This window comes from Sciurus carolinensis, chromosome 1, assembly GCF_902686445.1.
Source record: "Sciurus carolinensis chromosome 1, mSciCar1.2, whole genome shotgun sequence".
Taxonomy (NCBI): domain Eukaryota; kingdom Metazoa; phylum Chordata; class Mammalia; order Rodentia; family Sciuridae; genus Sciurus; species Sciurus carolinensis.
In genome coordinates, this window is record NC_062213.1 from 184,849,795 (window position 1) to 184,873,090 (window position 23,296).

The 23,296-nt window shown below is 50.2% G+C and overlaps 1 protein-coding gene across 1 annotated transcript in view; it reads left to right on the top strand.

Moving 5' to 3' along the window:
- The window catches only part of Csmd2 (CUB and Sushi multiple domains 2), a 553,852-nt gene that overhangs the window by 315,104 nt on the left and 215,452 nt on the right, over positions 1-23,296 (top strand). Inside the window, 1 exon segment of the mRNA XM_047516471.1 lies at positions 8,674-8,856. Coding sequence (XP_047372427.1) covers positions 8,674-8,856 — 183 coding nt within the window.

Below are 23,296 nucleotides of genomic sequence, written 5' to 3' on the forward strand. Positions count from 1 at the left end.
TCCAGTCTGCTCTGGCCCCTGAGGACTGGGCTGGGGAACAGCAGAGGTTGCTGCGCACTGCATTTGGCAGGAGGTGACTTGTCAGTGAGATCTACCCTAAGTGCTTGGGCTTTTAACAGCAGTAAGCTCTGGTTTGGAGCTAAAGCTGAAGACAGCTTGGAAACAACCTAAGTGCTCTTCACGTCCATATTCGCCACTGTTTCCCAACCTCCTTCAGCCAGTAAGAGACTTAAGACAGAACTGTGGAGGAAGGAGACGGGGGAAGAACGTCACCCATCTCATCCATCCGCACCTCTGTCCCATTCATGAGACTCGTGTGCAGAGAGATGTGTGCCGTTTCTCATCTCCCGGTTCCTTTCCCAGCATCAGAAGTAGAAAATCAGAATGGGATGTGGCTGTAAGGAAAGGCAAGCGATCCGAGCATGCCCAGGGTGCCAACCTGATGCACACTTGTCCTGGTCAATTGCTAGGATTGTGTGTTAACTGAACATTGAGTCTCGAGCACTCAGAATGCAGACAGCACTGGACGTGGTTCTGGAGGTAGACACTGGGCCTTGAGGAGCCCACGCCCCACGTGATAAAGCTTAGCGACCCACTGGTCGTTCCTTCAGTCCCGCAGGGACCCGCTGGCCTCATCTCTCTCACCGTCCCTTGAACTTCTGGCCACAGTGAGTGTGACTGCTGCAGACACCACGCTCTGGTTCTCCACTTCCCCGTTCCTGCTTCTTGCCCTCCATCCTTTCCTGCCCCCCTCGCCCTCCCTCTGGCACTAACTGGGTGCCCCCTCTGTGCTCGGCAGTCTGCCAGAAGCTGGGATAGAGACATTTCAGAAACATAGTCTGGGCCCTCAAGAAACTTCACCATGTAACAGGGAGAAATGCACGCCCCAAAGGGCAGCCCCTCAGCTCTGGCAGAAACCTCCTGGAGTCCAGAGCAGGAGAGGAAGACCCCCGAGGCTGCTGGGAGACTCCAGGGAAGACCCACTTTGGATGCGCTTGCACTGACACCAGAAGATGATTCTTTAGCTGGCAGACAAGCAGGGGGTTTCTTTTGAGGAAGTGCAGGTAGTGGGTGCCTAATTCTAGCCCTGGGAGAGCCCCAGGAACAATGAGGAAACGCCCTCTAGTTACTGGGCTCCATGTGCTAGACACTTTGGCGATCATCTCATACAAATAAACTCACTTCGGGCCCACGGTGACCCTCTAAGGCGGTGTTAATATTGCCATTTCCATTATACGGGTGGCAAAACTAAGGCTCAGAGAGGATAAGTAATGTCCCCAGGACTATCATTTAGTGTCAGATCCAGGACTTCGTGACTGCAGGTCCTTGCTCGTCACCACTGCCCAATTTCACCTGCCTCCAGATCACTCAATTCAGGCTGTGATCTCAAGGTCCAGGAGGGTTGAAAATGGGGGTGGGGGAGGCAAGGTTTGCTCAGGAGTTAGGGTTTTCAACTGTGGGCTTCACGAAGCCATGAGATCATGAGGAGGGGACAGTGTAATCATTTTTGTTTCTGAGTGACCTTCACTGCTTTGTTAAGTGTGGTCAAGAGGGGAGAGGTGGAGGGGAGGGGCCACCAGGTGGCCGCTGTCACCCAGGTGGGAGATCGTGGGGCTGAGTCCAGGCAGTGAAAGAAGAGAGGGAGCGCGGAGGGTGCCAGGATGTGGAGCAGGAGGGGCCCAGACGAGGGAGAGGAGCGGGAGGGTGGACTCAGCCTGAGTCTGAGGTTTCTGGTTCAGACGACACCCAGAAAGCCTGACCCCTGCTCCCAACCAGAGGCCAGAGCTGCCTGCTCTGCTGTCCTCCAGGTGGTGGGTCAGGTCTGCACCTCCTCCGTTCCCTCCTCATGGCAGCGGACTCATGGCCACACCCACTGACCCTGAGGGCTCCAGGCACAGGGCCAAGGTCAGGCAGCTCTGTCTGGGTGCTTAGCCTGCCCTTTGGCAGTTCCCATGCAATGGACATCAGCTGGACTCGGGCATTAACAGAACAGTCTCTGGTTTCCAGTCAAAGTGCTGGGTGGCCTGTGATCCAGACTACATGGCCAATGCCTCCATTCCTGGCTCTCCTTGAGAGCACGGGAGACAAGAAACAAGGAGGCCCCTGGGAGTGAGGGGGGCCAGGTTAGGGGGTCATCTTGTCTTTGTTGCCCACCGAGATGCTAATGCAAGGAGAACAGATGTTTGCCCTTTATTCCCACTGCTGTAGCCCCAACCTCTGGAGCAGTAACCAGCAAAATACTTGTTGGATGAGAAGGTGACTCATTGGTCACAAGGGGCAACCAACCTCTCTTGGGTGCCAAGAGAGAAAAGAAACAGACGGTAGCTCAGATGCATGGTCAGGAAGTAAGGGCTGTCGGTGTGAAGAGCCGCCATATGCAGGGGAGGAGAGGAAGCTCCAGCCGAGGGGACCGTGGAGATGTGAAGGGACATGTGAAGTCCCGCTGTCTGGAGAGACAGCAATGGCAGCCCTGGCGGGGATTCCTGGCTCCCCCCTCGCTGGAGCACATCACATAGCCGGTGGATTCACTGAGACACGAAGCAGTGCCTTCTGTTCAGATGCTGTCGTAAAAGAGGATTCCAATGTAGTATTAGAAGTTGAAAGACCTGAGAGAAGACCGGGAGTGGATCACAGCATAGGTAAAACCGCAGAGGGGGCGGAGAGTGAACCTGGGGACCCCGCCTTGGTGGAACCCTGAGGTACCAGGAGCACTGGTCCCAGGCTGCCCTGCTTGCTTTTGGTAGGCAAAGGCAGAGAGAGAGAGAGAGAGAGAGACTTATAAACTAGAATTATATTAAACCGGAAAGCAGGAAATTGCATGAGTGATTTTCCTCCAAGCCAAGATTCCATTACCTACTTGTAATTCTGGGTCCTGACATCAGGCTTGGTCAGCACTTGGCCAGGAGAGCCAAGGTCAAGTGTCTCTCAGGCAGAACAGCAGAGCACAGGGAGTCCTGTGCAGGAGGGCAGGGACTTGGTCCCTGTGTTCCCACAGGGGTGGCTGTTGAGATCTGAGGGAGGACAGGCCAGGACAGGGGTGTCGGAGGAACAGGAGCCAAGCCCCAGCCACCTCCACCTCCCTGAAGGAGCCCAGCCTCTCAGCCCACCCTGCTGTGACCTCCCTACCTCCCAGGCCGGGTTCTCTAGTGAACACAGCCTCTTGGAGGCGACTTCTCTGGGAATGCTCCCTTGACCTTGATTCCCCTCAGATCTCCCCCTCTCCTGCCTGCAGCTCATCCCGCCCTCCCCGGGAACTTCCTCTTTGGGCAGAAGCTCCGGAGTTCCCTCTCCACCGCCCTTCCAGCTGTGTGGCCCTCCCCTTGGACCACTGCTGCCTCACACTCTGCCACTTCTCATGGCTGCCCTGGCCTCGTCCCCTCTACTCCAAGTCTTGACATCTCCAAGTCTCCCACCTGGACCTTCTCGCTTCCTTTCAGGGCACCCTGCTCTGGCTGCAGCTGGACCTTGTCATCAGAGCCTCTGCTCTGCGGCCTTTTGTCCCCTGGCTCTTTCACCCGTCACTCCCCCTCCCCCTTTGTCATCCTTCCGTGACAGTGACCAGACCAAGGTCTCCCCCTTTGCCTCCTGCTCTGTTCACTTCCTTCTTCAGCCCAAGGCCCTCAACTGTCACTCAGCCAAGCTCCTCACAGTGGCCTCAAGTCTGTGTGAGCCCATCACAGCAGGTTCCTTGGGACAAGGACTAGGGGTCCAGCCCCATTAGCGGTTGCCCGTACAAGCGAGTCTTCCCCACCCTCGGCGGCCCACAGGTGCATGGCCGACCACCCTGCCTCAGTTTCTTCTTCTCCAGAGTGACTGCTGCAGACCTCCTTGCTGACATCAAGGCCTTGCCCCCATGACTGCCACCAAGGCCTCCTGCCCTGCTTAACACAGAGCCTGTGTCACCCAGTACCCCTCCAACCTGCCACCCTGCATGAAAACCCATTGCCGCCACCTCTTCCCTGTTCGCGCCTGTCGGCAGAGAAGGAGTCCTTCCTGGTCACTAAGGCCATCCTCGGCATGCCGGGGTCCCCGCCCCCTGCCTTCTCTGGGGCCTCATGCCACCAACCCCAGCTCTCCGGGCCCTCCCCCCTGGGGCTCCCCCACTTCCTTCCCCACCTCCTCCCTTTGCTCTTCTCTAGCACTGAAATCCAGTCAAGCTCCTTCCATCTAAAAACATTTGTAACTACCCCCAAGGACATAAGCCTCTTGCTATCCTCTTTCCTTCATTGTCAAGGAATTCTTCCTTGGAAGGTCTTCTTCTCTCCCTGTTTTATCCTCCTCTTCTCCCATGGGGCCCTGGCCCCATTGTGACCCTGGGTCCACTCCTCCCAGCATCTGCAGTGACCCCTCCTGCTGACCTACTTCCAGGCCTCCGTAAAGTTCCCTGCAGCACTGCGCCCGCCCATCTCCCGCTCAGTGCCCGTTCTCTAAGCTCCGCGACCCGCTCCCCCAGGACTGGGTCTACCATGCTGCTGTGCCTGCAGCCTCCCTAGTGTCCTGTCCTGGGCACCTCTCCTCAGCCTCCTTGGGTGGGCTTATCCTTCTCATGGCTACTCTCCCACCGATGAGCTGAATCCCAAATTCTGTATTTCTAGACCAGACTTCTTTTGTGTGCATGTGTGAAATGACCTTTTATTTTATTTTTTATGTGTTCTCTTTAGTTATACATGACAGCACAATGTCTTTTGACATATTATACATACATGGAATGTAACTTCCCTTTTTTGTGGTTGTACACAATGTGGAGTTACACTGGTCTGTCTTCATATATGAACATAGAAAATTTATGTCTGATTCATTCTACTGTCTTTCCCATTCCCATCCTCCCTTTCTTATCCCCATCCCCTACTCTCCAATCTGGTGAACCTCCACTCCTCCCTCCCCGTGCCCACCTGTTGTGAGTCAGCATCCACATATCAGAGAGAACATTCGGCCTTTGGTTTTTTTGGATTGACTTACTTCACTTAGCATGATAGCCTCCTGTTCCATCCATTTACCAGCAAATTACATAATTTCATTCTTTATGACTGAGTAATATTTCATTGTGTGTATATGCCACATTGTCTTTATCCATACAGCTACTGAAGAGCACCTAGGTTGATCCCATAGCTTAGCTACTGTGAATTGAGCTGCTATGAACATTGATGTGGCTGCGTCTAGACCAGACTTCTACCCTTAAGACCCATGTAGCTACTTTCTACTAGATAATTCCACTTGGAGATTCCGCCAGCACCACAAAACTCAGTACGCTTCAGCATTCGGACCTGCAGCTCCTCCTGCATTCTTATCTCAGTGCAAGCACCCCCCCATTGCCCAGACCCGTGCCCCTCCTTGGTCCCTGTATCCTCACTCTCGGTATGGCCTATGTCTTTGTCCTGCTTTAAATCTCCCAAATCTTCCTGCCTCTCTCCAGACCTCTGTCCATGCCCAGCCTAGGGTACCGCTGACGCATCTCCCAGACTACCACGAGCCTCTCATTAGTATCAAGACTCCCGAAGGCAGGGCTTGCATCTGCCTTGGTCCCCGTACTCCCCATGTCCAGCACGGTGGCTCACACTAAACAGACACTCCCATGTTTGTGGAGTGATTGAATGCTCTCTCTTCCTCCCCTGGCTGCCCCAGACAGCGGTCAGAGTGACCTTTTTCACATACAAAATATCAAATGCTAAACAGAATGAAATCCTTTATTGATGCACGCTGCCTACCATCTAAAGCCAGTCTCCTCAGCAGATGTAGGGGGACGGGCATTCATGGACTGGCCCTGCCCATAGGTGCCTGTGCCAGCCTCACCTCTCATCACCCTGTTGAAAGCACTTGAACTTGCAGCGTGGCACAGGATTAGGACCCTGGAGCCGTGCACACTCCTCATTCTGTGGCCTTGGATAATTACATGAAGCCTCTGCATCTCAGTTTCCTCACCTTTAAAATGAGAAAATAGTACCCAGCTCTCAGGGTTACTGTAAGGATGAAGTAAGCCAATATATGTAAAGTGTTCACAGTGGCTGCTGACAAATAATCAGTGCTGGAGTTACTAGTTACATAACTCGAAGTGAGTTCTGATAATAACAGTTAGGTGGTTATTAACGCTGCCTTTCCGCAGTCCTACAACCAGTCTCACCTCTGGGATTTGGCCTGGGCTCTTCCCCTCACCTGAAGCGCCCTCCCCCTTCTCACCTGCGATGCCTTTCACCTTGTTGGGCCCCTTCTGTAGCCTCAGGCCTCAGCTTCTCCAAGAAACTGTCCCTAAACCAGGGCTGGAACTGGGGTCAGGTGAGGCACACACCGTGGGCACAAAGATTAAGGGTGAGGGGAGAAAAACTCAGTCATTAAGATAAATAATACTGAAATTTTTTTTAAAAATCAAGATTAATGCAAAATATTCCTGATAAAACAATCTCAACACTTTAAGACAGTCTCAAGCAAACGCAGGTCTAGGGGAAAGGTGACTCAGTCAAGTGCAAGGTCAGATTCAGTCTTTATTTTGAATGTTGGTAGTTGTCTTCATTGTGGGCTGGATTTGTATGCATGTGTGGTGCTTTCCTAAGGAAAAACTAGATTGCTTTAAGACTTAGTCGTCATGATTACTGAGTCCTCGGGACTCCTAAAGCTTTGTGAGCCTCACGCCCTGAACCTCATTTTCAGCCTGTCCCTCCAAATCGGAGTCAGCTGCTTCTCCTGGTGTTCCCGAAGCACCATCCCTGTGTCCTAAATCCCATTTCCCTATCTGTTCATGGGTTGGTGATGGATCTCAAGGGCTGGGCACAGGGGCCGGCACACAGTAGGTACTCATGATATGCCCATGATTGCACTGATGGGGAGGAGAAATCAGGTGAACGCGACGGTGCCCACACAGTGGTGGAGGGGGCTGGGCAGCTGCCTTCTCCTGCCTGGACACCTGCCCTCTTGTCCCCATCACGGCCTTAGACTAGCTGCTGAGGGCAGGGATGTGGACACAGGTACCACCCATGTGTGTCTTCTACAGTATGCTGGGGCTCACTAGGAAACCTGAAATCTGGATCCCACCCCGATCAGCAGCACCCAGCTCTGTCTCCAAATGCTGAGGAAGTCTCCCCAGATCTCAAAGGCCTGCGGTTACAGTCCTGGCATGCCTGGGGCTTCATCCCCAGAGAGCATGTTTGGGGACATCCGGAACCGGGATGGCCTGCTGCTTGCTTCTCCAGGTCAACTTGTTACAGGGGTCCCTACTTCATATCCTCCAGATGCCAGGAGCTCTGGGACCTGGAGCCAAGGGGCCACCTTCCTTGGACTGCCTTAGTGAATCCCCTACCCCAACCCTGAGTGTGCACAAAGCCAGCTTCAAAGCAGGGCTCAGATAGCATTTCAGCAGATGTGTGGAAAGTGAAGCCAAGGGATGTGAGATGAGGGGCGGGTGGGCCAGCTTGGACCTGAGATTCCTTGGGCCCAGCACACGGTCATGCAGACACCCCTTCTCTAGGACCCTTGACATTTGACTTAATGCTTTGTCCTGCCCCTCTCAGCAGAGAGCTGGAGGGCCTGGTGATTGAGGTTAACATGAGTGTGACATTCAAGAGCCTACCCATCTATGGCAGAGCCTGGGACGAGGAGGAGCAACCCCGATCAGCCCACAGAAACCTCACCGTGTAGCAAGAAAGCTTTTACACGATCAACCTGTCAGTCACACACAGCGATTTCCAAGACTGGCTTCTGACGGCTCATAATGATGCCTACAGAAAAGGCAGGGTCCTTCTGGCCTGGGAACCCTGGGAAGGTATCCAGACCACTCCTCTAGGGACTCCAGGCACCTCTCTCCCCCGTCTCAGAACTGCTATGGCCATCTGGCACCCCGTCTTTGCTATAGGGCACCTTCCTCCCAGGGACAGAGCTCCTCCCCAGCTCTCCACACCCCCTCATCTCTCACAGCCCTGAGCACAGTGTGGGTGGAAGTGGGTGACTCCGGAGAAACCCCAGGGATGTGACCAGGACAGTCTCCTGCAAAAGCACCTGCCTGGGTTCCAGCTAACTCTTGGGTAGTCGCCTGCCATGTCCATGAGTCCAGGCCCCCAGGACTGTCTCAGGGGCCCCACTCCCAGGCTGAAATCACCGCTGCTGGCTCAGGTGAACTTTAAAAGTTTACTTAACGAGTCATTTGTTTCATTTTACCTGCTGTTGTCTCAAATTGGATTAAAAAGAAAATCTTCATGGAAGCACTGCTATCTAGGAAGGCAGCCAATCTGGAGACTCACTTAGTCTCTGTTTTGAGACAGTGGCAAGCAGCAGTGTCCACTGCCTCCTCATCTGTGCCGGCTTTACTGCCCAGAAGTGGACTGTGCTTAAGATCCATCAAGTCACAGCTGTAATCAGATGCAGGGTCAAGTTCAGCCTGGAAGTCCCCAAACTGTGGGACCCCTGCGATGGATAAGCCACAAAGAATGTGGGCCCACCTCCCCTGAATGAGGAGCTCTAGGTAATTCAGGGGGAGCCAGGGTCACAGGCATGTGCTAGCAGGAAGGCCGGCTGGATGCTGCCATCAGACATGAATCCCGTCCCCTGTAAGAACGTTAAATGTCTGCTTGTGTGACGCCAAGCACCGACTCTGGGCAGGAGGGCAGCGGAACGTGACATGTGCACCTGCATCTCCAGGAGAGGTAGAAAGTCACCTTTTGTCTGTTTTCTCGTCTTCCTGTCTTTCAGAGATCGAGCAGGGCAGTTGCGGCGACCCCGGCGTCCCTGCCTACGGCCGGAGGGAAGGCTCTCGGTTCCGCCACGGTGACACACTCAAGTTTGAGTGCCAGCCTGCCTTTGAGCTGGTGGGGCAGAAGGCAATCACGTGCCAAAAGAATAACCAGTGGTCGGCTAAGAAGCCAGGCTGCGTGTGTAAGTGAGCGGGAGGCAGCCACGGCAGGGTCCCCACCAAGAGGCAGGGCCCGTTTCCTAGCTGGTCCCTGGGGCCCATCCCTGGGCACCTTGCACTGTGTGCCCACAGCGCCACTCTGGTTGGTTTCTTCCGATCCTCAGAACGTTGCTGGCTGGCTCCTCATTTCTGGCAGGACTGTAGACTGCAGTCTTGAGAACGATTGCTCTTGACCTTCAGGGCCTTCTTCACTGTCATCTTACCCTCCCGGGTGATCCTTAAGAGCAAGGCAGAGTCCCGTGAGCATGGCCCACAAGGCCAGATCCAGACATTTCCTACTGACCCTCGTTACCGCCACTGACACCACTCAATCAGGTGGGCTGGAAAGACTGGCATATCTGTAAGTGGTAGATTCTCTACCAGCCTCCGGGTGCTGTGGGAAACAACAGCCTTGCAGGACATGAAATGTATCCTACAGTTGCTGCCTCTTGTCCCTTTTAGGGACAGATGGGGGCTCCGGCTCCCTCGGTTTGTTGATCTTTGGGAGTGGGAATGGCGATAACAAGGAAGCCCTCTGCCTGTCTTCCTCTCCAATGGGCTGGCCATACTTGCGGCGCAAATGATATTGGAAGTCCTCAGCCACAGTGGGATCTCAGTCACAGTGGGATCCCAAGTGTGAGGGGCTCTGGGTTGCAAAGCAAGGCACACATGGAATCTGCCAGAAATTCCAAGGTTCCAGCTTCTCCAGGCTGTCACCTCTTCTTCTCCCAACCCTTGCCCCTGCCCCTGTCTTCTTCCAGTTCTTTCAGTGGGCTTCTCTCAGAGAAGGGCGGATAGCCTGACCCTCTGATCCTCTCCCACCTCGGTGGGCAACTCAGAACCTCAGAGTTCTGCATACCAGAGAATGGAAGCCCCTTGGTGCTGGGGAAGAAAAGACTGGGAGACTGTCGGGGTCTCCAACGATGAGGGTGTGTGAGTTGGCAAATAGGTTGTACCACAGTGATTATACTTTTCAAACAAAAGAAGTGAATCTATCTGACAGAGCATTTTTGATGACTTGTGAGTTTGTTTGCATGAAAATTCTTCAGAGGTTTATAAAGTTTAAACCACTCTTAGATACATATCAAACAAATCACCCTTGCTAAAAAAATTTTAGATTGTATGGGCATTTGCCCACCTCAGCTCTCCATTGTGGCTGGAAAATAGTGTTCACCAGCCTCTTAGAATACTGGGAGCCATGAGGACAGGAGGGAAGAAGCTCAGGGAAAGCAAGAACAAAGACTGACCATTGCAGAGACCAGGCTCAGCCAGGACTGAGCAGAGCAGGGCTCTGCAGACCCTGGCTGGAGACAGGGCTGGAGAAGTCAAAGTTGCAGACTAAGGGAGCCCCAGGGACCATGGGGCTTAATGTCTGAAGTCCATCCAGATATAGCAAGGCAGGCAGAACTGAGCCAAGAGAGGGCCGAGTACCTGGGACTGAGAGCAGGTAGGATGGAAGCGGGAAGAAGAGTCAGCCAGGTCCTCAGGACCAGAACTGACTCCCTGACCCCACAGGCAGAGAGATGCAGCTAGTAAGCAGAATGCCCCTTGGGGCCACAGGAGTCTTCCAAGAATTCGCTTAACCCACTGCCTCTTAGGAGTTAGTTTGAGAACATTCTTCTTGAACCTTCACTAAGGGCAGAAAGCCTTGAGCGCAGGCCCTCGCTTCCAGGAGCAGGGCTGGCAGCCTCCAGCCAGCTGGGCACTGCTTGCAAGCAGCTGAGAAGAAAAGAGGACAGAGCTGTCCCCACAAGTAGGAATCGGAGCTCTCTGTGGTTTCAAGCAAGGATAAGGGACCTGAGCTTGCTGATAAGAGCTGTGGAGCAGCCCTCGGGTGCAGGGATGGCAGGGGCTTGGTGGGGGCAGCTGGCATTTCTTCTGCTGGACAGTTTTGAGATAGAGGAGGATGACATCCCCGGGCACTTCTGTCACTCAACTACTCAGAGTCCCAGGGATGCTGGCTTCCTGGTGGAGGCCAGGGAGAGCCAGCTGTCCCCATGACTCTGCACGTTTGCCACATTTGCGGTTCACGGACATGAGAATCGCCTTCTGTCTGCCCTCTGCTCAGTACCCAGCCTCTGAGCTGATGCTTCCAGAGGTTCTCAGCTTCACCTCACAGGGCTCGCCATCTAATTGGTAGTGATAAGGAAGCCCTGGCACACTGAGATAACTTTGGATTCCGAATCTGGAGACTGATTCTCGGTCCTAGCTCAGCTTCTGGACAGTAGCCGGGGCATCTCCTCTTGGATTTGGGCTTCCTGATCTGCCCAGCAGGGCAACACTCCACTCTGGCTCCAGAAGCTTCTAAGCCTCTAGGATCATGTTCCTGGGGGGAAAATAACCACATTTCCACAACAAATTCTTGGAGACTACCCCATAAAGTGGATCATCACAGAGCAGGCCATGCTTGGACAGAGGGACAGTTGCACTCTGGGTTAAACATATCATAGTGTGTGGTCAATAGAAAAGGGACAACATCTATCAATGCCTATAAAATACAAAATAGTAAGCTTATCTTCTATGTTTTGTTGAGTGTTTGAAAATGCACCCAGGAAAACTACCTTCAGCAAAAGTCAGCATAAATGTCCTGAATTTTACCGCTCATTAGTGACAATAAATATTAATACAATACTTAGCAAACAGCACTGCTGTTTTCTTCTCAGGAGTTAAGAAGGGGACTGGGAAAACTATTTTAATGGCTCGAATTTCTTTGAACAATTGTCCAAAGAAGTGCAAAGCAGAGCATTTGTTCTTCTCTTGAAACATTTTCTTCAAAACAGCTCCTTACTGGGGAATTGCCCAGTCGAGGCTGTACAAATAACCCGCTTCCTTCATGTTTCCAAACATTTTCTGTAGCAAGCAGAGACTTCATAATCATTCTGTGGGCTTTGAGCTGCCCCCACAGTAGTAGATACTCGGTAGACAGTCTTTTTCCACCTTGGTTTTCGGGATGATGATATATCTCACAGTGAAAAAGCATTTTGAAAGAAAAGATGGAACTAACTTCTTCCTCTTGCTCTCTCGTCCTATGCAGTTCATTCATGTCTCCAGGGACCACTGCTCAAAATCTCCCGGAAGGAGTACCACTTTCCATCCATTTAGTGATGTTTGCTGTCTACCCTGTGCCACAGGCCAAGGGTTAGATTCAGAGTGGTTCAGCCTCTCCCCAGGAAATGTGCTCCAGTCGGCTGTCCTGGGGAGAGAGCTTTGGCCAGATTGCACACATTCTCCCCCTTCCAGCAGCTCTGCCCATTTTTACCCATCCTTATCAAAGACAGAGCGCCATTTCCACCCAGCCCCCCGTCATTCCTCTACCATCAGAGCTACCGTGGGAAGGAAGATACAAATAACTCCGAGGGTGGCTTGCACAGTCCGGGATGCTTTGTTGACAGGCTAGCAGAGCACTTCACACTTCCTAAGGAAGCCAGGAAACCAATTATCAGTCCATTAGCAGCCACTTTCAAAAGAAGTTTCAAAACAGCCTTCACCCAGAGATGAGCTGGGACAACACAAATGCTCACTTCCCTTCGCCATTTTGCAAAGCACCGCAAGAAGGTGTGAATCCTAATTGCTCGGGTCTTCCCCTATATGGCATATGTGTGAAATAAGAAGGCAGGGCCTCCTGGGGTGTGTACAGTTTAAGTTACAGATCAGCCGCCAAATCTGGAGAGGTCAGGGAGGGAGAATTGGGTCTCTTGGGTGTTTAGAGAAAATGTTACAGAGGTAGAGGGCTTGAACCGGGCTTCAAAGAGTTGGGAGGTAAGAAGGTGTTCTGTGTAGGGAGGCTGCGGGAAATGGCCCCCTCCTAGTATCCTCCTACCCTTTCCCCCTGAGTTCCTCCCCACCCCCACTGCATATCCACACATGCACACGTGCACACGTACACACAGTGCAGAATGGAATGGATTGTGTCATGGGATCCTCAGGAAGCTGGTCACACTCATAGAACATTAGTCAAGTGTAGGATTCATCAGTCTCAGCACTATTGATATTTCCACCCAGATAATGTTCCCGTGTGGGGCAGCCTCGGGCATTGAAGGATACTTTAGCAATATCCCTATCCTTTACCCACTAAATGCCAGTAGCACCCACCCCACGTACCAGTTGTGACGATCAAAATCATCTCTAGGCATCGCTAAATATTCTCTGGTAGAAAACCCATCCCAGATGAAAACCCACTGGCCCAGAGAATCTGTCTCATCTGAGATGAAGCCCCACGTGGCTTTACATTTTAATTGAGACTGTGATTGCGACAGTGAGAAAGTGGGGGGCAGGAGAGGATGCTGGTGTTCACGAGATGTCTTTTTTCACCAGGACAGTGTCTTCCCGATGACTTTGCAGAGTGTGTATTCTCTTAGTTTATAGACAGATGAAAATAACTTTCAAGAAGATAAGGTCACCATTCCAAAGGCTGTGCAACCACTAAATAATGGTCTCAAATCTGAACTAATCAACAGAGCAGCCAACTGAATCGGGTTCCCATTCCAAGTTCTGCATTTTTTCCATTGCAACAGATTTCCAGAATCCAAGGGCTCATCTGCAGAGGCAAGAATAAAGAACCCTTAGTACTAAAATACTAGACCAGGGCTCAGAAGCACACTGAGTTACCCCATAAAGTAAAAGAGGTTGACAGGAGCTAAACGGATTCATGAAAAATAGATCCCTGGTCCTTCCTAGAACTATACCAATGCTGTATACCAACATGCAATGTCCTGGTGATGAAATGCTTTCCTAATCTTCACTTCCTCTCATTCCCTCGCCCCATCCACTCATCTATTCACCTACTGTGTACAAACGCAGCAATAGAAGAGGGTAGGGCTGCTCTTGATCAAATTCTAACTGGAGGACCTGGGAATGATCCTGCTCAGGCTGAAGGGGCTGTTGGTTAGTGCCGTGTCTGGTGGGTTGTGCTGTAACTCTATATCAAGAAGAATCCGCAGGCTGATTGCAGTTGCGCATGCCTATAATCTCAGCAATCCATGAGACTGAAGTAGTAGGATCACAAGTTCGAGGCCAGCCTGGGGAGCTTAGTGAACCTGGTTCAACATTAAAAATAAAAAGGGCTGAAGATATAGCTCAGTGGTAAAGCATTCCTGGGTTCTATCCTCAATACCTCAGGTGAAAAAAAAAAAAAAAAAGGTATATTCAACTCTTCAACTTAAGAGCCAATATTCAATACAGGCTTTTGCTATGTTCTAGTATTTTAAAAGCTTAAATAAATGTAGTGATTTGAATGAATAACATACTCTTAATCTCCCTCCCTGAAATTAAAAAAACAATGTCAAATTCATCTATTCCTTTTTGTTTCTTATGCATCTACACATCTTTTACATAGTTGCAATCAAAACAAACATACCGTTTGCAGTGTTTTCAAGTCCGTATTAGGTCATCTGTCTTACCATGTGGCTACGTGTCTTTCATAGTTATCCTTCTAAAGATCAATGAATATTCTGTCCAGTGAATGGACCATGACTTATTCAACTGATTATGTTCAATTATTTTACATAAGGCTGTAATGAACATCCTCCGGCACATGACTTTTCCCCTCCTCTTAAATTATTTCCTTGGGATGAATTATCAGAAGTAAGGTTATCAGGCCAGAGTATGAACTTTTTTTAAAACTTTCGATGCACACTGTTATATTGTTCCCCACAAATATTGTCAATAGCAAAAGCCGTAAGATTAAGAATAGGATTCCTATATCGGGTGTGGCCTTCCTATCAACAAACAGCATTTCTCTCTTTCATGTTCATCTACTTTCACTTTTCTACAGTTAATGGCTTAGTGGTTTTCTTCCTATAGGTCACATGATTGCTTATAACCTTCATCTGCTTCACTAAACCTCAAGTATCTGTGTGGCCTTTTAAAACTTGCTAATTTAATACATATGAATTGAATCTGTCCCTAGGCACACCCCTGGCAACTTCTGTAAAGTGCCCAGTGTTATTAAGTGCTACAAGTGCTGGGAATCCAGACTGGCGCATGACCTTTGATTACCAGGCAGAGACAGACAAAAAATGAAATGGTTCCTTGTGGGTTAAAATGCAGTTTTTCAATGATAAGTCCTGATGCTATAGATATATTTAAGTTTGGTTTGGTTTGCTTTGGTTGCTGTCCTGGGGTTCAAACCCAGGGTCTTACACTTGAACTTGTGATCCTCCTTCCTCAGCCTCCCAAGTCGCTGGGATTACAGGCATGCACCACGGTGCCCAGCCCATGGGCCCATTATTTCATTTAGCACGTATTTATGGAGCATCTGCATGTGGCAGGCATTGCAGCGAATGCCGAACAGGCTGCAGTGGCCCCTCTTCCCTTAGTGTGCAGACTCGCCATCATCTCTGTCAGAATGGTGGACCAGAAAATGGGAATTCAGTGTTGGGTCCCTGTTGGAAAAGGACACATTCAGGTTGCAGTAGTGGGTTCTGAGAGAAGCCCAGGGGTGTGGGCCTAGCAAGGAGTGGGGGGTGTTCCATGGATGCACTGATGTACACACTCACACACACACACATACACACGTGTATACACACATGTGCACTACTAGCTGGGTAATTGGGGTGGCAGTGGTTCCTACAGGGGTTAGTGCTGCCTAGGGAGTGAGTGAAGAAGGCCAGTGGGATCCATGAAGGAGAGTGTGGGAAGGAGGCCGTGGCATCCCTCATGGGGCAGAGCACGCCCCTGTCAGGACAAGAGGGATGAAGGAGATGCCAGGAGGGCACCAGGTTTCCATCCAGGACACCGGATGGGGACTTCAGTCCTGGCCTATCCATAACCAGAGGGGTTCCAGCTGTGGGAAGTGTCTGCGTAGGGACTATGCAAACGAAGCTGTTGGTATTTTCCGATCTGATTTGAAGGTGCTCTTTTTATCATGTGGATAGAAACCCTTTGTAGTCTCTGGTGTGTGTGTGTGTGTGTGTGTGTGTGTGTGTGTCCACACACGGCATTTTTTTTCGATCTTGTTTTCCCTTTTTTTTCGTTTTGCTCATTTGCATTGTATAGTTGTTTTACATTTTTATGTCGACGAATCCTTCAATATTCGTGATTTCTTTTCAAAGCTGACAGAGTTATCATTCTGCCACGGATCTGAGAAATAGTCTGTTCTATTTTTAGTTATTTGTCGGTAATTTGATTTGTTAAACTACAATTTGTTAATCCATCTGGAGTTTATTTAGATGAATGTATAATATTGTCCAAACTCTTAGGCAGTTTTCCAACATAATTTATTAAGTAATTCACTTCCCTTGTGATTTGAGAGAAATGGATTGTTTTATCATATACTGAATCCTCCAGTGTAGTTAAGTCTATTTCTTGAGTCGCCGCTTTGTTCTCTTGCTCTTCCTTAGTCCCTGAATTGAATAATTTTAATTGTTGTTTTATAATATGTTCTAATATCTAGCAGAGCTGAAAACAATTCCTTCCTTCCTTAATTATTTTCTCTTTCAGCATAGTCATTGTTATTCTCATCTGTTTGTTGTTCAAGATGAATTTTTGAATCGTTTTGTCAGAGTGGGAAAAAATATCCTATTGGGACTTTGTGTGTACACTCCTGTTAAAATGTAAATTAACTCAAAGAAAATAGGCATTTTTATAACATGCAGGCTCCCCATCTAGACACACACCATGTTCGTCTCTCTTTCGGTTTTTCTAAATGGGGCAGCTCTGTGGTTTTCTCCATATAGGTTGCACACAAGCTTATCACTTTTTCTGAAACTGGCAGGTGCTTTTCTTCCTTTCCACTCCCACCTTGACCTCCATGCTCCGTGCACCGGCAAAGCGTGTCTCCATCTTCCCTCCCCCCCATGGCTAAAGGTATTCCCTGCAAATGTATTATCCCAGATTTTCCAGGACAAAAGCACTTTCAAACATCCCTTTATTTTGGTCCAGAAAATCTGATCTCAATAACTGGCATCCGTGGCAAGTGCCTTCCTCAAATACTCAGAGCCAGAGTTGGGACTGGCCGAGGTCTGACAGTGTTGGACTCCGCATGAAGACAGTGTTCCTGGGAATGTTTGTGATCAGGGGACTGCAGGGATAGGGCTGAGCGACAGCGTCCTCTGCTCGTGGAATGTTCTCCTGCTCTGGGATTCCACTGACCACAGAGGGCGCCAGGAAATGAGCAGACAACCTGGGGACTTCCAGAACATACTTCCTCTGCCACCCAGGCCTCAAAAACCTGGACCCGGAGAACCCATGGCCTCGCTTAGCTAGTGACAGGCAGAGCTGGGGTTGCTGCCTTAGGGGAGAGGCTGTGCTGGTAGCACGAGGCATATCTGCTCCTGCCCTGGGGAGTGGGCAGCCCGGTCATGGCTGGGGGGCATCCCAGAGCAGCCTGGGAAGGGTAAGCCAGAGCTGAGGGAGCGCAGGGCTGCTGGAGAAGGGATGAAGGGATGGCTCACAGAGGGCATTGCCAGCATTGCCTATTAGGACATCAAGGAAGTGGAGTCAACCCTCATTCTCCGGGGTCAGCACAAGGCCCATACGTTGCTTATTACCTTTGCATTTTAATAGCAAATGCTGAATGGACTCTGAGTGAATCAGTTCCACACGCAGGAGAACGGGACAACTCTGGCTGGTACCCCTGCACCAGCCAGAGGTCACAGCTTCAGAAAGGACTTGACTCACAGCAGGGACTGGAGAAGAAACCAGAACCAGCTCTGAAGCTCAGTCCCTGGGCTGGACACACATGTTAAGAAAGGGTTCATGGGAAGGGAGGGTCCTAAGGTTCAGAGGGACTGTGACCATCTGGGTTTCTCCCAAGCCCACCAGATTTTGGCTCTTTGGGGCCACACTCAGACCTCACCCCACTGGTTTGTGGGGTTCTAACATCCCAATGTGCCACCAGGCTTGGCTGGGTTTGGCCCAGGACCTGGCTGTAAGAACTGAGCAGAGGGAGTACAAGTATTTGGTGCACCTGGCCAGCGTGAGATCAGGCGGAGACTGGCTGGAAGGTTGGCTCGCAACAGAGGCTCTAAGCACATTTCCTATCAGAAAGTCCAGGGAAGGACAGTCAGCACTTTTCTAGCCGAACCAGTATGGGTCCCATATATCACTTGCTATTTTTATGTTCAAATAGGCAAATACTTTATGGGGGAAGGAGGTGCCTTCAGTGTTCAATTCCAGTCTAAAAGGAACCCAAACCCAGCTAAAAATTAGAATCACTCGGTGGTGTCTTAAACTGCAGCCATCCTAGCCTCATTCCTAAAATACCAAGTAGACTGGGGATGGGGCCCCCAGGAGTTGTTCTAAGACCTTCCTAAGTAACCTAGATGTTGTGCCAGATTTCTGAACCTCCAGTAACGACCACCTGTCATGCCAGCTGCTTGGTGGAGTCTTATGTAATTCCTGAGGGATTTGGTACCCTGACAAGATGGCAGCCCTATGAAGCATGGAGATGATGCATGAGGTGGCATATTATGGTCACATGCCACTTCTTTGTGGCTGGCTAGGCTGGGGCTGTCAGGACTCAGTTATTCTGATGGTCATGGTCTCCCGGGTCCATGGACCATCGACCCCCATGTTCATATTCCAGCAAGGAACGGAATGCATGGTCCAGTATTTGATGCTATAGCCTGTTGCTGTGATGACCTGCTTTCATTTAGTTTGAATGCAGCAAACTGTGGGGGAGGGACTGTGTTCTGGGCACTGTGCTCAGCACTGGGAGAGTACCTGGTTCTTGCCCTCCAAGGCCTCATAATCTAGTGAGTAGCATAAACACTATATATTACAATAATAGACATGGTCACAAGTGTTTTAAGAAAGGAAAACAAATATATTCCAATTGGCAGCTTCTCAGAAGTCTTTTTGGAGAATTGTAACACAGGCAAAATTTTAGTCCAGTCCAACCCAGGAATCTATCCAGAAGTGAACTGCAAACATGGCTTAATCCAGGGCCTGGTCCAAAGGCCACGTTCCTACAGCCAAGAGCCCTGTCCAAGGAGTATTAGGACCAGAGCCACCTGGGTGGAACAGACCAAGCTACAGAAATCCTGGGTAGTGACTTCTATTTGTGGGGGAACGGAATATCTCTGTCATTCTCCCTTCATCTGCCACCTTTGGGATCAAACCAACAGGCTCTTTTTTTCTCTAAAATGTCGAAAGCGACAGGTATGCCCTCTCTGCTGTGCTCTGCTCTGTCACTCAGAAAACTATGGTGGCAGACACAGAGCTTCTCCAACCAGGGTTTGTTCTCACAGCTACTGGCTCAGGAGCTAGAGCACAGCGTTCTGCCAGTGCCCTCCCCCTGCTCGTTGAGCCTCTTGGTGAATACATCATCTTATTCAGACAGAAATCCATCGCTGTCGGCCCTGGGTGTTGTGGGTGGCCTCGGGCTCTGTGGTTCTTAGAGAAGACACCTTTTCCTCACCTTTTCTTAGGGCATGACTTTCTAGGAGAACCCTGGGTTACCCCTCTTGGGTTTAAGGCCCTCCCTCCCGGCCATATGCACAAAGACAACCTTATGGGGGACTCATGGGGAGGGGATTCAGTAATGGGCCACTAGCCCCAGGCTTCCTCCTTAGTTCAGATAAGTCTGCCTAAGGACTTGAAGGTAACTCTCTCAGGCTAACTGTCCATGTCCCTGGATTATGGTGGATTCCTCTGGAGGGAAATCCAAATGGACTTCCCTGTGGTGGTGCTGAGCCGCCACTTGTGTTCTCTCCCAGTCTTCTGTGGGTGGTGATTTCAGATGCTAGTTGGTGTGGATGGTTCTTGTCTCCCTGAGTGAAGATCTTCAGCGGAAACCACAGTGGGAAACATGGTGGCCATTGTCAGCGCTCAGGAATCATGGGAAGAGGACAGGCCCTGAGGGCCTCAAAGACCCAGTGGTCTGGGCCTGCTGTCCTGAGAGCACTCTTCATCCCTTATGTTTTTATTAGAGAATTATAGTTATACATAATGGTGAGATCTGTTGTTACATATTCATTCATACACAAAATATAACAATATAATTTGGCCTGTATCATTCTCTGGTATTTCCCCTTTCCCTTCTCTCCTCCCTCCCCCGATTCCTTATAAGCTGGTACAGATGTTGTCCACACTCTTGAATTGCTTGGGGCTGTGGAATGGCTTGGGCTTTGGGATGACATCATACCCAGGCACTTTTCTTCCCAGCTATCTGTGCCTGGCTCATGGAGGGAATAAGAAAACTGAAGCTAACCCCAGCAGGGCACAGAAGCTGGCTGAGATCTGCCCCTGTGGCAAGGATAGCACCTTCTGAGTCACACAGGGGCCCTAGGGACTTGGCACAGGTGATTTTAGGTCCTCACAAGGGTAAGAAGTACTCGTGAATAGCCTTTGCTTGGGACATGGAGAGACTGGGTCATAGAGGCAACTGTCTATTACCGTGTCACAGCTTCTCAGAATCCCACAGTGAAGCTTAAGAATGATGGAATACCCATCTCTCCAGAGCAAAGCTGCCAAGCACCAGGGACCCCGTGCAGTTGACAGAGCATCTCTCCTGCCCACAGAAATCAGCACCTCACTTCATAGTTGGCACCAAGCAATCAATCCTTCCTGCAAACAAGGGGTTCTGTTAGAGTTTTCTCAGGTTGTCTTGTTTGGTGGGCACTATACTAAAGCAGGGTAGAAGGCAGCCCCCTTGCTGCCTCAGTTGGTCAGTTGAGACTCAGAGATACACTGAGCAGAAGCCTGAGTTGGGATGTTGCCTTCAGCAGCAGAACTGGCACAGAACTTCTTGTTTCAAATCAGTAAATGAACACGTACCCCCAAGTGCCAGGCACATGAGGGACTGTCTCCCAAGCTTCACAACAAAGCTCTAGCTTAGAAATTGCTAATCCAGTCTTTATACATGTGGGGAAAGATTCAGAGAGGTTAAAATACCTGCTTCCCACCACCAAAAAAGTGTATGTTTAGTAAGTGAAAAATGAGACACAACCCCAGAATTTTTAGGACTCATATTTGCTCCACCTTTGGGATGGTGGCTTGCTTTGGCTACATGTATTTTCCAAAGGCTTTATGATCATCTTTTAAAGTAAATCAGAGCCCTCCCAGTGTGGACTGAGCTAGTTATAAGGAGTTCAGAGTGGTGGGGGACATTCTTCATACTTTGTTCCATAAAGTGTCAGAATCTGTCCTGTGAGCTGGTGACATGAGACCCCTCCAGGCCCAACTAGCCACTGAGGAGCTCATGAATATCCCAGTTCAGAGCCTGACCATCAAGAGGGTCTGGAGGTTGAAGCAACACCAGGAATGGTTGGGTGGGCATCATTCTGGAAGTGTGGCCAGAGTCAGCCCATGCTGCAGGATAATCCAGGCTGTGAGTAATTCCCAGAGGTGGTGCTGACAAAGAAGCAGGTGATTTACTCCAAGAACCTAGCCAGATTCTAAGGGGCAGGGGGACAGGGTTCAGCCATAGTGGTTAACAGCTCAACAGACCCTCACCAATGAGCTTCTGTTTGGGGTTCCAGTTCCAGAAAGGAGTGGGCAGTAAGGAGGAACTTGAAGCAGAAGCTACTTTGAGCTCAGAAAGGATATTTTTGACATCAGAAATAAAAGGACCATGAGTGGGGTTTCCCTATAGCCTTATTTGCTTGGGACAATCCCAGTTCATAACCTTTTGTTCTAGGCAATTACCAATAGTTCCACCTTCCATTTTCAAAAGAGTCCCAGTGTGGGCTATATTTTATATGGCCACCCTGCTGTGGCCCAACAGATCCTCATGCCAAGCAAGGGACTGGGCCTCAGCCAAGTGTTTTGGATGCCAGGGAAGATCCCTGAGCCAAAGGTCTAAGAGGCTGTACATGATTAACCCCTTCCTCCCTCTCCCTCGTCCCACGCCATTCTTCCCCTCCAAACTTTCCAACCTCAGTGCCTTGGCAGCTGACATTTCACCCTATTAAAATGCCCCTCACAATGCTGGTTCTTTCTCATCATCCCTCACCTGTCACCCTCTCAGAGGGACCTTCACTCCTTCTCCAGACTCTCTTTGATAAATGCATTACTCAACTTTCACCTCGGCATTGACAGCCCCAGAATCTCAGTGACTTGCAACAATAAATATCTCTGGCTCACAGTCCATGAAGGGTGTAGGTCCATCGTGGCTCTGCAAGGTTCTGCTGGGCTCCACATAGCAAGTGTCTCATTCTGGGGCCCAGGCTGAAGGACCAGCCTCTACCTAGGGTGTGCTGTTCTCAAGAAGAAAGGAAAAGCTCTGGGAGACAGAGCCAAACCACACAAGCACATCTAAAGCTCTGTTTGGAAAGGCTTATGTCATGTCCACTCAGATTCCATTGGCTAAAGCTAATCACAAGATCAAGCCCAAGGTCACGGGCGGTAGGTAGGAGGGCTAAAGGAATGTATGGCAAGGGCCAGGAGGGAACAAATGTTTGTGAACAAATAATACAGTCTATCTCAATAAGCAACACTTACTTTATCTGTTGATTGTCTGACGGCCTCCCTGAAGGCAAAGCTGTATTTATCTTGTTCAATGTTGTATCCCAAATGCCAATCATGTAGCAAATTCTTAATCTTTTTTTTTTTTTAATAGTACTGGGGATTGAACCCAGGGGTACTTTGCCTGTTTTATCTTTATTTGAAGACAGGGTCTCTTTAAGATGTCGAGTTTGGCCTCCAACTTGTGAGGCCTCCCAAGTCACTGGGATTTCGGGCAGGCACCACTGTGCCTGGCTCAGAAAATTCTTAGTAAGCATTGGTCTCCTGTGTTTGTTATAGTTATTATTAGTAGTAATAGGGTTGGTGTTATTACATAGACAAAGCTAACGTGGTCAGGGTGGGAGAGGATTCAGTTTGGAAAATGCTTGGCCACCAGAGCCTGTTAGCAGCAGGGTTTCCTTCTGTGGTCCTCAAGCTGGTGGAGTTGTAACAAGGGTGGCATGGGCACTGGGTGGGGTGAACCTGATACTCAGATCCATGACTACAGCGGGCGAGGGTCCCTGCAGCAGGGTGGGAAGGTCCCATGCCACTCAACAGAAACGATGCTTTACAGAGTTTTGCAGATGGACAAGGAAAGAACACATGCTAGAACGGGAAAATAGCCTGGGGTAGCCTTGCACATGCGCAGAGCTTGCACATGGGCCAGTCTGACCAGATCGTGGGGTTCCCTAAGGGGGCAGAAGGGATAAAAATAATAGAGCTTGGCAAGGGCCTCAGGCCACTGAGAGTCTCCTGCCCCTTTGAGGAGTCTAGACCTTGTCCTGCAAGCAGCAGGGAGTCTTTAAAGAGTCCCAGGCGAGGACACAACAGAACAGGCAGTGGTGATTTCCAAAATTGACTCTCCAATTGAGCCAATATGGAGGAGGGATTCCAAAGGAGTGAGGTTTAAAGCGGGAGACTGGGGTCACCTCTTAATAGGGCTGTGAGGGGGACGTGACATGTGCAGGTGATACTGGAGAGACAGGATCTACAGAAGTCCGAGCCTGACCGGATATGGGAGTGTAGGAGAAGCCACAG